Source organism: Odocoileus virginianus, chromosome 34, assembly GCF_023699985.2.
Source record: "Odocoileus virginianus isolate 20LAN1187 ecotype Illinois chromosome 34, Ovbor_1.2, whole genome shotgun sequence".
NCBI classification, from domain to species: Eukaryota; Metazoa; Chordata; class Mammalia; order Artiodactyla; family Cervidae; genus Odocoileus; species Odocoileus virginianus.
In genome coordinates, this window is record NC_069707.1 from 12551266 (window position 1) to 12566955 (window position 15690).

General features: G+C 38.0%; 1 protein-coding gene across 2 annotated transcripts in view; it reads left to right on the plus strand.

The window, feature by feature from the left end:
- The window catches only part of IPCEF1 (interaction protein for cytohesin exchange factors 1), a 161966-nt gene that overhangs the window by 115753 nt on the left and 30523 nt on the right, over positions 1-15690 (plus strand). For both annotated transcript variants that reach the window (XM_070461400.1, XM_020878005.2), the window contains 4 exons: positions 864-937; positions 2371-2442; positions 9122-9180; positions 10489-10577. In XM_070461400.1, the coding sequence (XP_070317501.1) occupies positions 864-937; positions 2371-2442; positions 9122-9180; positions 10489-10577 (294 nt within the window). The remainder of the gene's footprint in view (positions 1-863; positions 938-2370; positions 2443-9121; positions 9181-10488; positions 10578-15690) is intronic.

Below are 15690 nucleotides of genomic sequence, written 5' to 3' on the forward strand. Positions count from 1 at the left end.
ATGAACTTTTAAAAAAAAAAAAACACATTTTATTTTGTATTGGGTATAACTGATTAACAATGTTGTGATGGTTTCAGGTGCACACCAGAGAAACTCAGCCATCCATATACATGTATCCATTCTCCCCTAAGTGGTGTTTTAAAGTGGCATTCACTTTATGTCCTTAAAAGTGTCATTTTCCTGTGCAGTCTTTCTTTTATAGAAATAATTGATTATGGAACTGAGATTTTCCAAGACATGGCTCTGTGATTTAACCCTCTGGGGACTTACTAAACTTGAGAGAAAAACAATGTTTGTTGAGGATCTGTTAAGTGTTTTATTTTTCCGAGCTTATTTAAATCCTATAACAACCAGTAAGTGGTGGATCCATGATATGAACCTCAATTTTAATGAACTCCAAAGTCAGGCCTCTATTCCTCATGTAATAGGGCATGCTGTTAATGACCGTGTCTGTGATGCTAATTAGGTTCCATCTCAGATACTTGGAGCCCACCAGAGAAGTAGGATGAGAAAGATGCTGAAGATGGCCATGGGCTCAAGAGGAAGTGGAGCTCTGATCAGTTAGCTCTGATGTTTTCTAGGAAGATAGACAAGAAGGGGTTGGGTGGGTCCTACTTGTACCACATGTTGGCTGCCCTAAACTGTGTCCTGTTACTTCTCAGAGAAGATTCTGGATGCTTTGTCAGAAGAATATTAATTTCTCTTATAAAATGTATGTCTGGGAGAAGTCCAATGCTGATTCAGAGAAGTATCTTTTGATCCTCCTCCATTTCACTTATTCTCTCTGTTCAACATATGATCTCAATAAACAAACTGCTCGGATTGATGCATTTATTCCTATTTGTGGTGTGTGTTTATTTCAGGCAGAAAAAGCTGACGGATTTGTTAACCTGCCTGATTTCACTGTAGAGAAAGCGTCTGAATGCAAGAAAAAGCAGTAAGTTGTCTATCATTTTCCACAAAATAATGGGGCCAGGATAATAGCCTTTTTTAAGTTCCTCAGGTGATATAGTGGTTTGGAAGTTCATGATGGTGATATTCAAATGGATAAAAATTTTGACTTTATGGTTTGGCACACCAAACAGTAATAGAAGCTTTTAACCTCTTGTTTTCTGGAATTTCACTTTGTGGAGCAGATGGATCTTAAAACCCCACAGAGCTCTGGCAGGCCATGCTGCTAATGACCATGTCCATGATCCAATGAGAAACAAGCCGCCATCCAGGCCTGGCAGGGTGATCAGATGTCAAGGATGTGTCCTTGTAAAGAGAATGGCTAGTTAAATAGGACTCATAAGAGCAGCAGATATGCTATGAGACCAGTTTCTTTTTCTTAGTTCATGAAATTGTCAGTAGCATTCTGAAATTGAATTCTCTGAGCTGTCTTAGACTTGGGGATTGCACCCTGATATACTTAAAGTCTAAGAGATTTGACAACCAACAGGAGCCAGAGTTCCCAGCCTAGACCAATTCTCCAGACTCCCAGTCAAGTGCTCTTCCCATAACAGGATCCATCTTCATTTAGCATATGTGTCTTTTTCATCTTTTACTTATTCTTTTGTTCTGCTTTTGACATCATTTCCTGTTTTGTTAGAAAAGGGCAGTTCCCTATTGACCTGTGTTTCTAGTAGCAGCAACTGATGATTTTAAAAAAAAAATTAACCTGTTGTGAGCTTTAAGTCTGTGCCATTGTGATATAGCTGCATCAGAAAGTACCTAGTGATACACGAGGTTGCATCAATTCTTGTGGTTCTGACCAAACTGGTCATGTGCAAAAACTCTGGTCCACACTGCAGGACTTCCTGTCTAAATGGTAAAGAGGAAACACTTTGTTATCTTCAGTGTTTTATACTTTTCTTTTAAACTCAAAAATCTGCCTTGTATTTTTTCTTTACTAATAGAGGATAGCTTGCTTAATGTTTTTGATGTGTTGTCACAGTGTAGAAATTTTATACTTAATTGTTTTTCTATAAATGCAGTTATTGTATCTGAATTTAAATACTTTTCTTGATGGAGTTGATCTGGGTACTGTGAAGTTGCACATCTACCACTTTATATTTCAGTTTATTGTCTCTATAACAAACAGCAATTGAAAATAAAAGAATATGTCCATATGTTTTAAGTAGAGACTATTGATTAGTCAAGACTAAGTCCTGGTCTGAATGTCCTGACGTGATGAATTCACCCTCTGCTCCCTACATGTAATAGAGATTAGACAGTAGACGTTTAATGTAATTAAAAATTCTGCTTTTGTAAATTAACAAAGAAAGGAGATGAGGTTACCATATGTATATTTGACTGTTATACTTTTGACTGCATTGTTGACTGCACTAGTTTTTAACTTCTCATGTGTCTGTGCTTTTCCCTTCCAAGTGCTTTTAAGATCAGTCATCCACAGATCAAGACCTTTTATTTTGCTGCTGAGAATGTGCAGGAGATGAACCTGTAAGTAGAGAAAAATCACTCAATATAATCTTTATAGGATTCGATTATTTTGGTTAAGTGTCTGAATTCTAAGCTTATGTGCATGTCAGTTATTGTTTTATTTGTTTCTGCTGCTTTACGGCTTAATCTCCTTAGTGGTCATAAAGTCTTTCTGCTTTCTTTCCTAGTATTTGGAAGCATTTTGGAGCACTACACAGGTCAAAATGGCTGTTTTAGGAAGAAGTAATAAGGTTCTTCTAAGGGAAGCTCTCAGACACTAAACTGAGAAAGGAATAGACAGAAGACATTGTAAGAAAATGTGAAAATGAGAATTAGCATCACAGGGAGAAAAGCCTGAAAGAATCGTGTTACAGGTCCCACAGCTTTAAGAATTCTACATGGGGACTATCTCCGCAGGACTTCGTATGCGCTGTGTGATTGTCATGGTGACTCATGTTTATCATCTCTCCATGTTCTATCCTGAACATTTTGCAGCACGTCTTTGTTCAGAGTGCCTCTAATATAAAAATGTCTATCACTAACTCCATTTCCTGTTTGCTCGGGTTAAGTAAATGGAATATCCTGGTAGAGCATTGCCTGCCTTGCAACATCCCCTGCTGGTTTAGATTACTGTGTGATCCCAATGGGTCTTATTTGAATGAAACTATATATATTTGAGGTGCTTGTGGCATTGGAGGGCATTTTGTTTAATTAGTCCTAGTCTCAGAATTGTCAATATTTCATTGCTTTCAGTTAATTAATTAACAATATATCTATGGATTATCTATGATGTCCTCCCTTGTAATAGATCCTGGGCATTAAAAATGAAGAATACTGATTTAATATCTCCATTCATAGAGCTTATGGTTTAATCTATTTTTTAATGGATTTATATTTTTGTATCTAATTATATCTATTAATTTATTTAGACATAATGACTTTATCCATTTGCTCTCTGTAATTTCTCTTTTGCCCGTTGCTCTAGAAGCTTAAAGAAAAAAAAAAAAACTACTTTTCACTAAGCATGCGTGAGCAAGAGCACACACACGCATGCACACACACACATACACACACACACAGCACCTTACTCTGTATCCCCACAGAAGCCCTTAGTCACTAGAATCATTCTCATCTGTTCCCTACATTTACCTTCCCATTACAAACCTTCAAATGAGGGCAGAATGGCTTTTTAGCACGAAGTTAGGAAACCCTGTGTTAGAAATAACAAAGCACAGTATTGACAATCGAGTCTTCCAAACAAGTCTTTTATTTACTTGGACAAAGGGAGAAATAGCTTCTATCCTCTTTTGATTTTAGCTTTTCTCTCTGGCTTTCTCAAGCATCTGAAAGAAATAGGAGCAGATACACAAAAGGAGGATGAGATGGTTAGATAGCATCACTGATTCAATGGACATGAATTTGAACAAACTCCAAGAGATAGTGCAGAACAGGGAAGCCTGGCGTGCTGTAGCCCGGCGTCACGAAAAGTCAGATATGACTTAGCAGACTGAACAACAACATAAAAGGAGAAGATAGAAAATGTGACAGTCAAAGTTCTTTATTTCTCATTTTATTTACGTTGGTAACTCTAAATTCTGTTGATTAGCAAGGTCTCAGTTCAGTTCAGTCGCTCAGTCGTGTCCGACTCTTTGCAACCCCATGGACGGCAGCATGCCAGGCCTCCCTGTCCATCATCAACTCCCGGAGTCCACCCAAACCCATGTCCATTGAGTCAGTGATGCCATCCAACCATCTCATCCTCTGTTATCTCCTTCTCCTTCTGCCCTCAATCTTTCCCAGCATCAGGGTCGTTTCAAATGAGTCAGTTCTTTGCATCAGGTGGCAAAGTATTGGAGTTTCAACTTCAGCATCAGTCCTTCCAATGAACATTCAGAATTGATCTCCTTTAGGATGGACTGCATTCTTTCTGGAGTTATTTCTCCACTGATCTCCAGTAGCATATTGGGCATTTACCAACCTGGGGAGTTCCTCTTTCAGTGTCTTATATTTTTGCCTTTTCATGCTGTTCATAGGGTTCTCAAGGCAAGAATACTGAAGTGGTTTGCCATTCCCTTCTCCAGTGGACCATGTTTTGCCAGAACTCTCCACCATGACCCGTCCGTCTTGGGTGGGCCTATATGGCATGGCTCATAGTTTCATTGAGTTAGACAAGGCTGTGGTCTATGTGATCAGATTGGTTAGTTTTCTGTGATTATGGTTTTCAGTCTGTCTGCCCTCTGATGGTGAAGGATAAGAGGCTTATGGAAGCTTCCTGTTGAGAGAGCAGCAAGGTCTAGATGTGTGGAAAACTTAATGTCTTGTCCAGAGAGTGTCAGTCTGGAGCCAAACCATACATCAGTCCCAAGTGGTCCTTTCTAAGCTGTGTGTGTGTTTGTTGCTCAGGGGTGTCTGATTCTTTGTGACCCCATGGACCATAACCCGCCAGGCTCCTCCGGCCACGGAATTCTCCAGGCAAGAATACTGAAGTGGGTAGCCATTCCCTTCTCCAGTGAGTCTTCCTGACTCAGGGATCAAACCCAGGTCTCTTGCATTGCAGTTGGACTCCTTGCCTTCGGAGCCACGAGGGAAGCCCTTTTTAAGCTTTGTTGGTGGTGAAATAGAGCTGCCCATCAGCCACCTCTCCCCACCCCCCTAGGTTCCTGCCAGTACCTAGCTTCTCCCACGAACTTCCTGTATCTCCAGCCTTCTTCCGGTCTGTATCCTTTCTGTTCATCCCAGGGCTGGTTCTTCAAAGTAGTTCTGTTCACTCCAACCAGGGGAGAGTAAGACTGACTACCAGGGAAACAATGACTGCAAAGTCTTTTGTCACCTAGAGAATTTCTCTACCTACATGGTGAAACCACATTTTAAACCAGTAACAGGGTGAGACCCTTACAAGATTATCTGAAACTCTTCTATTTCAGGCAAATTTGCTCTCTTAATCACACATCAGAGCTTTTTAGCTCTTGCTCACCCACTACTCAAGTTTTGCTTACCTATCTGGACCATTCATCTTCACTTTCACATTCTCCCTTTGCAGTAATACAGTTATATGAGCTTTAGCTACACACTCTGCCTATTTGACTATTAAGTCTAAGCCTTTCACAGTTATCAAAGCCAGGGTCTTAGGGCCTTTCTATGTTGTGAAGATCTGTGTTTACTTGGGATTATTTTAGCATGTCTCTTTCCAGTTTGCAAATAAGATTATAAATTGAAATTTAAGTGTGAGGTGTCCTGGCCCCATATTTTTGAATCAGTGACCTTTATACACAAAAATTGTCTAGCTGTCCACTCGTAAGTAAATGGCCCATTTTGTCAATGCCTGAATGTACCATTATGTTTCATTTATAATATCATTATTAAGCTTTGTTATTCTGAAGATGATTTTTTTCTAGTAGCTAACAATGCAGAATCCCTTTGGGATTGCCAGTTGACCTCCTCCTTCTCCCACAAGCCTAAGCAGAGGATGTTTGAAGATTTGCTCTGCAGTAGCCACTGAAGAACTTCCTTTCTTACTGATGAGGCGTGTTGGAGCCAGGACATAATGCCTCTGGGTATTAGTGAGGCGAAGAGGTGCTGGGGAACAAGGGGGTGATATTTGGAGAGATGGGGCCTGTTTTAGAATCCCCTCTTTGAGAAGCTGCCTTTTTGGGTGGTGATGTTTCTCATGAAAGAAAAGGTAATTAAGTTTAAGAAACGCTGTGTGTTTTGCAGGGACCCTCAATTTACAAGTGCAGGGGTGAGTAATTAAGGGTAATGTAAAAGTTGGTTTCTAAACAAAGGCTGGTGGTAGCTGCCTTTCTCAGGCAGTGTTTGTGGGAAGAATGTTCTCATTTTGTACATCAATTTCTTAACACTTGTGCTTCTTCAACGCACACATTCACAGCAAGTTAACAGACAACAAACTCCCAGGAAACATCTGTCGTCTTCTTTTACATAAATATAAGTCTTTTTGCATCTATCTATTTAGCTACAAATAGAAAGTTTTCTACTGCCTAGATATTTAAGAAAAAAAGTTCTTAGCAAAGATGGTACTCTGAGCCTGTGGGGTCTAGAAAGAAAGCAAACAAGATTCTGAACAATCTTGAGTTTTGCCAGCAAGTAACTGATGGTGTCAATTAAAGGGAGAAGAATTTTGAGTGAGGGCTGAAAGGAATCTTTTCTTTACTGTCAGTATTCTTCTGTTCTGCACATTTCTGGAAAGGAACTTAGGAATGTCTTTTCTTGATTCAGGCACTCTCAATTCATCAATTTTTTTTTTTTTTTTGGTATTGATATGTTAAAAAAATAATTTTGTCTATTTCACTTTGAGATGCTTTTTTGGCGGGGGAGAGCCAAATGCAATTACAAAATTATGATATCAGGAGTAAACTAGGAATTAGTTAGTCATTAAATTCATTGTGCTTTGCCTGATCAGTTTTTAAAAATGTATTTTTAAGCATTTTAGTTGAGTAATGTGTAAAATATATTCTTTAAAAAAATCTTTTAATACAGAAGTGTGTATAATGAAAAACCTCCCAAGCCACTTTTCACAATATGACTATATCCTCTCTGATGCTTTTCTTTGCAAATCAAGTCATGCACATAGTTTTAGAAAGCACATTGATGACAGGTATACACTACTATGTATAAAGTAGGTAACTGTTGAGAGCCTACTGTATAGTACAGGGAACTCTATTCAGTGATCTCTGGTGGCCTAAATGGGAAGGAAACACACAAAAAAGAGGGGATATGTGTCTCTGTATAGCTGATTCACTTTGCTATACAGCAGAAACCAACACAACATTGTAAAGCAATTGCAATAAAAATTAATTTAAAAAGCACATTGAATCAGGATAAACACTTTGTTTTGTATTTGCTTTTTTTACTTAACAGTATGTTAGGATTTTTCCAGGTCATGACAAGGCTCCCTCACCCAACCTCTGTCTTTTTATTAGTTTCTTTATAACACGGTACTGATGGAATTTGTACCATACTTCATCCATTTTTCTGTTAACGGACAATTCTGTTGTATCAGTTGTTTTTTTTGTCATTGCAAGCCTATCGAATTCATATTCTTCCACATTTCTTATATACTTGAAGATGTGTTTTGAAGGATAGATATTTAGAATTAGAATTATTTGGTGAAGGGGAATGAATATTTATATTTTGAATAGTATCATCAAATTAACTGCTTAATATTGACTATACCAGTTTTTCAGGGTCAACTCAACAAAGGATGAGACTGTTTCTCTTAAAATCTAGAAGTTAGCAAAATTTAAAAATTTTGCCAGTCTGATGGTGAACAATACTTGCTTGTGCTTGAATATGCAGTTTCTAAAATATTGAGGCTGAGAATTTTCCGCTATATTTATTAGCCATTTGTAGTTTTTTTGTCATTTTCCATTTCTTTGTTTTGTTTATTTTGCGATTGAGTCTTGATGAACGTTTTTCAGTTCCTCTGGCATGATCTGGGCTTGGGTGTTGGTCTAGTTTTAAGTGGCCACTAGAGACACGTGTTTATCATGATTCAAAAGGGGACTTCCTAAATGAGGCTGAAATTCATCTTCCTTCTTATAGAAAGTTCTATTTTATTTTTAAAATAAAATTTACTTTGTTTTTCCTATTAAAAAATTATCTAGACCATGGCAGGTTGAGGGCTGGGTAAAGATGCCTAATTTGTTGACAATTGCTGACTTGGGAATATGCAGTGTTTATGCTTTGGTGGGGGTGTAGCTGGGTAGTTTATGAGGCTTTATTGGACTAGCAAAAATAAAACATAAATGAGTCAATAAGTGCATAGCATTATTATTGTCATTTTGTTGATAGTTGACTTAGGCTACTTATGTTTCAAAGAAAGATGAATATGTATTATGGAATATTTTTTTAAAATAAGGAAAAGTGGAAAGAAATGGAAAATAGGTCATTTAGATTATCACTGTCCCAAAATAATATTTTTCCTTTAAATAGGTTATATAGCTAGGAACATATGAAATAGATACATTTTATGTCTTTTAAAAATTTGTGTATTAAAATAAATTTCTAACTGAACCCTTGGCCTGAAGTCATAAGCCACATTTGCATTCCTTCAGGTTTGTCTAGTTCTATTTTTGTTATGGATGTGTAGTTGAAATTCATTGCCAATAAAATGGTAAGTCAATGGAAGATGAGACAGTGTCAATTTTACCTTACATAAAATTTTTCAAGGAATTGAAAAGTTCCCTAGCTTAGGAATAACTGTGAAACTCTGGCCAGATCTTTTTCCCTATTGATATAAAGATCATGGTTTAAAAATAGATCATCATCACTTTTTGTGAAGTAAGCTTACATTTTAAGAATTAAAGAGATAGAACTTTAAAGGTCAAGTTATGAAACTCATTTTGATGGTTGTGAAAGAATTTCAAATATGCAATTATAAAGCATATATTTATTTGTATATTTAGAGTATCTAATGTAGTTACCCACTTTAACTAGCTGTATAATGGGCCACCTTATATCTTATCATATTACTTACGATATGGACTGTAGTGTGAAACCAGTGATCTTAGGTTTCCATAAACATATTTAGGCTATTTCTGAAAACATTTACACTGATATAGCATGATGACTTAATTTCATTATAAAGTCTGGTATAAGACCTTCCTCTAGTGTCTAGGGTAAGGGTGAATAGGTGAGGGACCAATCTCCCTGGTCAAACGTCTATTTTCTATTTGAATTTTAGGTGGTTAAACAAATTGGGATTAGCTGAAATCCATCCTGAATCTACTTCAAAGGATGAAGGTATGTTCTGTTTTCAATTTCTGAAAATTTAGCAGGGATCTTAGAATAGGGTGAAAATACAATGTCAAGTTCTATGTAGAGCCTTGTTCTAATGAAACATACTTTGTTATTTAAAATTATCTGAAAATATGTAGAGACAGACATAGTCACACTGGCTCACCAACATGGAATAGAGCCTCCCAGGCTGGCTAAGAATGCTTTTCACACTTCACCCACACATTAGCAGCTGTAGGCTTCATGGAGATCGCAGTCAATTGCCAATGCAAATGTTTTATTGTCCCACTTACTGAATTCTTACTCATCGGTGTGATCTTGTCATGATCTAGACAGATAACTTTCAGCCCACTGTTTCCTCTCTGATATTTTAGTATTTTCACCAGGTGTGTGCCAAGATTAATTACCCTAAGTTTGCACCAGAAGCCTGAATGTCAGCCTGGGACAAAGGCCATCTTTTTAGTTCAGTCTATAGCTTTCAGTGTTCAAAAGCTCCAGGAGTCTAACTCTTCTTAATGATGCGATTGCTCCTTAATATTGAGAAGAAAGATGTCTTTATGTGTCTGGGTCACAGAGTTGACACTATTTCTGAAATTCTCAGACCACATAAAACTCAGGATTTAGAAGTAGGGAGCTATTTCTTTGGAGAACAAATCATAAAATCTTAAATTTAGAAATGGAAAAGTGGCAACTTGTTTTAGAATAAAGAAGTACAATATGATACTGTGAAATCAGCGTCCTAACCATATCCTTGGTCCTCTTTTTCATAAAATAAATTCTCATGGTATATTTGCAGTATTTTATAGATTGTGAGCACAAAAATAACCACACAAAACCCTCTTCCTCATCCTGTTATGTAAGGCCTTCTGTGATACGACATCAGGCCACCTCTCAGCTTTGTTTTCCACCCTCTCCCTCAGGGAACTCGGGATACTCGGCGCCTGGAACTCGCATTATTCTGTGTGCATCATTGATGGTTTACTTATCCTGCCATTTTCAGCTCATTAAGATTTCTGTGCTCAAAGTTAATCACTGCTGATTTTATACTCCCTTAGTGTATGACTCACACCTCTTTTGAGGAATTAGTTTTATTTTCCCTGAGCTATGATTAGTCCTCTTTCTGCCTAGTGGACACTCTTTGAGGGCAGAAACCCTAACAGAGAGAAACTCTTATGTATCAGGTAGCCCACTAGATGAGTTCTTTCTGAATTGGATTGGAATTGCAGTAGCCAGATGGAGAAGAACCTCTGCTCATGCATCATGGAATGAGTGATGACGGCTTTGAAACATTCAGCATTTTCCTTTTTGTTCTAGAATGCTACAGTGAGAGTGAACAGGAAGATCCTGAAATAGCTGTCCAGACACCATCCCTTCATCACTCTGCGGAGAGTCTCTCTCCTTCGGTGGGTACCAAATTAGCCTGTTGCTCATCGATCAAACAACATCGTGTGGAAGTCTTTCCTTTCAACTGGGTAGAAACTACCTTGACTGGTACACTTTTAGAGCAGGCTAAATAAAAGTGTTGCCAAAGAGCAAGTGCAGTTCCCAGGGTGCCATAGCAACCCATTGGTATGACAAATTTGGTGCATTTGTTTGTGACCCACAGATGTGTTGTGGCCAGAGGATTCATGCTAACGCAGAGGGCTTCTAGGTAATAGGCCGATGCTTGCAAAGATTTATTTTATAACATTTATTTATACCCTACTTGTTCTCAGAAAGAACTGAAAATGCCTTTCCTAGGTGCAGGCCCTGTAGTGGTGTGAAATGAATGTAAAGGGGATGAAGGCAAGACCATGAAGAGAAATTTAGAATCAGAAAGAGAGCAGGAAGCCAGGAGTGGGGTTAGTGCATTCAATCTGCCTATAGAATGGTTCGGTATGTTCACTCGAGAGCAGTCCAAGTTTGATTTGAAGCTTTGGAAGCATCCAGTGTAAGTTCAGGTTATTGATGGACATTAAGACTATGAAAGTGAAAGTGTTAGTCACTCAGTCGTGTCTGACTCTGCGACCCCATGGACTGTAGCCCACCAGGCTCCTCTGTCCATAGAATTCTCTAGGCAAGAATACTGGAGTGGGTTGCCATTTCCTTCTCCAGGGGATCTTCCTACCCAGGGATGGAACCCACGTCTCTTATGTCTCCAGCACTGGCAGGGGGATTCTTTACCACTAGCGCCGCCTGGGAAGCCCACTGTAGCTTTATAGTATATGCCTTTTCCACTGTACCTTAACACTCGTTCATCCGCAGACCCCAGTAAGGATAAGTTCTCATAAGTTACAGCATCTCCTTTGCTGACCAGAACTCTTGTGCCAGAATTTTCTGTTTTGTGTGATAAGGTTTTTAATCTTCATTTGCATTTTGCCAGTTCCTGGGATAAAGGTATTAATATCATTTAAATAATGAGCTCTACTGCTTTTATCTGCTGTCAGTGGAGAATTACGGTCACATTTCTAATTTATTTGGCTAGCAGTCAAGACCACTGGAGAGAAAATGGCACCCCACTCCAGGGTTCTTGCCTGGAGACTCCCAGGGACAGGGGAGCCTGGTGGGCTGCCGCCTATGGGGTCGCACAGAGTCGGACACGACTGAAGTGACTTCGCAGTAGCGGCAGCAGCATCAAGACCAGTAATAAATATTTGTTGAATGAATGTTTATTTAAAATTTCTATTAAATAGGATTAGCCAAAGTTAAGCAAGATATAAGTAAAATTAAATGTTGACTATGGTAAAATGTTGACCAGTTTTTGAACTAGACATATAATATAGCCTTTCTTAATATGTAAATAGCTTTCCCTTGATGTAGTCTGAATCCTCTTCTAAAGTCAGTTTTTGCATTTAGAAAAAATGAAATAGATGTGCCTTGTTGGCTTAATGGAGAAGCCTATATTTTTGTTTAGTTTCTTTCTCTTTGTCTCTTTCTCCCTGCGTCTCTCCTCTATCTCATATGAACTATTTTAGTTTTAAAATATTGTAATTTTCAGTTTTATAAATGGCAAACTATATCACAGATTCAGTTCAGTTCAGTTCAGATGCTCAGTCATGTCCAACTCTTTGTGACCCCGTGGAATGCAGCATGCCAGCTTCCCTGTCCTTTACCATCTCCAAGAGTTTGCTCAAATTCATGTCCATTCAGTCGGGGATGCTATCTAACCATCTCATTCTCTGCTGCCCCCTTCTCCTTTGGCCCTCAATCTTTCCCAGCTCTTTCCAATGAGGTGGCTCTTCTCATCAGGTAGCCAAAGTATTGGAGCTTCACCTTCAGCATCAGTTCTTCCAATGAATATTCAGGGTTGATTTCCTTTAAGATTGACTGATTTGACCTCCTTGCTGTTCAAGTACTATTTAAGATAGTGGTTCTCAATAAATATTAAATGAATAAGCATATGCATGATAAAGTCGCTTCAGTCATGTCCGACTCTTTGCAACCCTATGGACTGTAGCCCACCAGGCTCCTCTGTGCTTGCTATTCTCCAGGCAAAAATACTGGAGTGGACTGCCACGCCCTCCTCCAGGGGATCTTCCCAACCCAGGAATCAAACTCTGGTCTCTGGCAACTCCTGCATTGGCAGGTGGGTTCTTTACCACTGAACCACCTGGGAAGCCCAAATAAGCACATAAGCAGGATCAAGTTATCAGACAACACTTTAAAAAAATTAAACTAAGAGGGAAGATATTTGTAACAAATTTTTAATGATCTTTGAGCTTTTAAATCACTTTGTATCATATAAAATTAATGAGTTTGAATTATAATGAGGTCAGTTCCGAAATCATGGGTGGTGATTTTCATAAAGGATCTTCCAAAGTGAAACCTACAGAGTCCCATCTATCTTAAGCCTGCCAAAAAGCTCTCCATTTTTAATTTCTCTGTAAATAAATGGATGTCCTTTCCATTATCCATCCTGTGGGGCTGTCTCAAGAAGAATAGACATGAACAGATAAATCTCTTATTTACTCAAAGACCCTGTAATACTCCTTATGCTCTTTGTGAAATGTGGTTTCACCACGTAGAAGCATAAGTCCAAACTGGTCTGGTGCTGAAATCTTATTGTTTATATGAATCAAAATGATTAGACATAGAATTAAAATTTTAATTCAAGATTTTTATTGTTTTTGAAATAATTTTCCAGAATAGTAATTGTTTTATACTCATGAATTCATTATTCCAAAATGAAAGTTCATTACCCCAAAATTTGAAAAAAAAAAACAAGAACTTGGAAAAGATTTGGGTGTTTGCTTTTATTTTGTCTTGTTCTTTTGCCTAGGCTTATAAAGCTCAGTCATGGCCAGCCTATGCCAGAATCAGCCAAAACAATGTTTGCTCCTGCTCTGTACAAACGTTACCATAATTTTAAAAATTTCATCTGTTTAAATAAAAAGCTTAAGTGTTATTATAACCAAGTGTCTAGCATGTCTGCTTTTCAGAAACAAGAGAAAACAAAAACAAAATCTGCCTGGGATATATGTGAGCAGCAGCAACACATTCTGTTTCTAAGGAACATAAAATCTAACTGTTCAACATTTATCTATTTCTAATACATTCCTTCAGAAAAATAATGTTAGCCTTAGTGGTCTTCCAGACAATGCTTAACTTAGAACTTTAAGGAATAACATTTGATTGACATTTGGAATAACATTCTAAACCCTGCTCCCATTTCAGTGACCTAACTTAGTGGTCTCATGTCCATCCTTTCATCTATTTGTATTGAAACAAGCATTCTCTGGACTCCTACTGTAACATTTGGTAAGACTATCATATAAACTCAGCATTAAAAAAGCTAAGATCATGGCATCCCGTCCCATCACTTTGTGGCAGATAGAAGGGGAAAAAGTGGAAGGAGTAACAGATTTTATTTTCTTGGGCTCCAAAACCACTGCAGGCAGTGACTGCAGCCATGAAATTAAAAGGTGCTTGCTCCTTAGAAGGAAACCTGTGTCAAATCTCGACAGCACATTAAAAAGCACAGACATTACTTTGCTGACCATTAAGGACTTTGATGTCTTGAGTTCCTCAGCCTTGGGAGTTTTGAGCAGAGGAGTGATGTCATCAATGTCCCTTTTAGAGGGACCACTCAGGCTACCATGTTCGAGAGACTTGTGACATAGGGAGAAAGTCCAGAAGCAAAGAAATCCAAGGAAAAGTGTGCAGTCATCTAGCGTGAGAAGTGAGGCTTGGGGTCAGCGTGTAGTTGAGAGATGGAATGGTTGGATTTTGAACATGGTCCCAAGACCAATTGGTGGATCAGATGTGAGAGAAATTGAGAAGATATTATCATCCCAGATTTATGCAGCTCATGGAAATTATTTTAACATCATAGTCCTTATATTTTAATACTTTCAAGAAGTACAGTTCCTTTATATCTAAAAGATGGGGGAGGGGGGAATCAACTAAAACAAATCAAAGAAGCAATAAGTAGAAACAAACTCTGCACATTGTGGCTCATTGGCCCATGGCAGAGGAAGAGGTCAGAGATTAAACACAAAAAAGGGTAAAAACAGTTCTGGAAATTAAAATTTAATCTTAGTAGGACAGTTCTTGCACAGTTGTTTACTAAAGGACACGATCTTTCATTGTGTGTGCTATATATAGTAATAGAAATGTTTGCAAGGGAGATAATGTGGATGAAAAATTGGATGAAAAAATTTTGGATGAAATTAAGTGGATTTAAAATTATTCATGCATTACTTTTGTATTTTCATGTACTTTGACTAATATTGCTTAAGACTTATATGCTGACTCACTCCTTTCTAATTACAGGCTTTTGGTGGCCATTTAAAACTTTTTTCACCGTGTCACGCTTGTGCTTTAGAAGCAATTAAAAAAAAAGAATTTTAGAGCTAATCAGCTTTTTAATTAAGCTTTTTCAATAATGAAAAATGTCTTATACAGAAAATGGGGGAAAACAGTATCGATTATTTTATTTAATAAAGTACACAGTTTCCTCATGAAAACTAAGATTTTAAAAATGTCCTTTATTTTCTCATTAAAAAATAACATTTTAAAACCCAAATGTTTTCAAATAAATGAGATGGCATACAATTATTAAGGGAGTAAGTGAAGTCACTCCGTCGTGTCCGACTCTTTGTGACCCCATGGACTGTAGCCTACCAGGCTCCTCCGTCCATGGAACTTTCCAGGCAAGAGTACTGGAGTGGGTTGCCATTTCCTTCTCCAATACAATTGTTAACCAATAATAAATAAAATAATTTTGTTTGAGATTGTGAAGACATTTGTGGGAATATTTGCATTGCAACCCGTAAATCTGGATCTTGGGATTAGGATAAATCATCCATAACACTTTACAGAGAATTTCAGGGTGCTCCTGAGTAAGGGGTAAACTTCTCTGGGCAGTTTTTTTACACATAGCTGGCTGTCTAGACCAGTCTTTGTAGCATTGGTTTATTTATTGTTGTTTGGTCGCTAAGTCATGTCTGACTCTTTTGTGACTGCATGGATCACAGCCTGCCAGGCTCTTCTGTCCATGAGATTTCCCAGGGAGGAATGCTGGAGTGGTTGCCATTT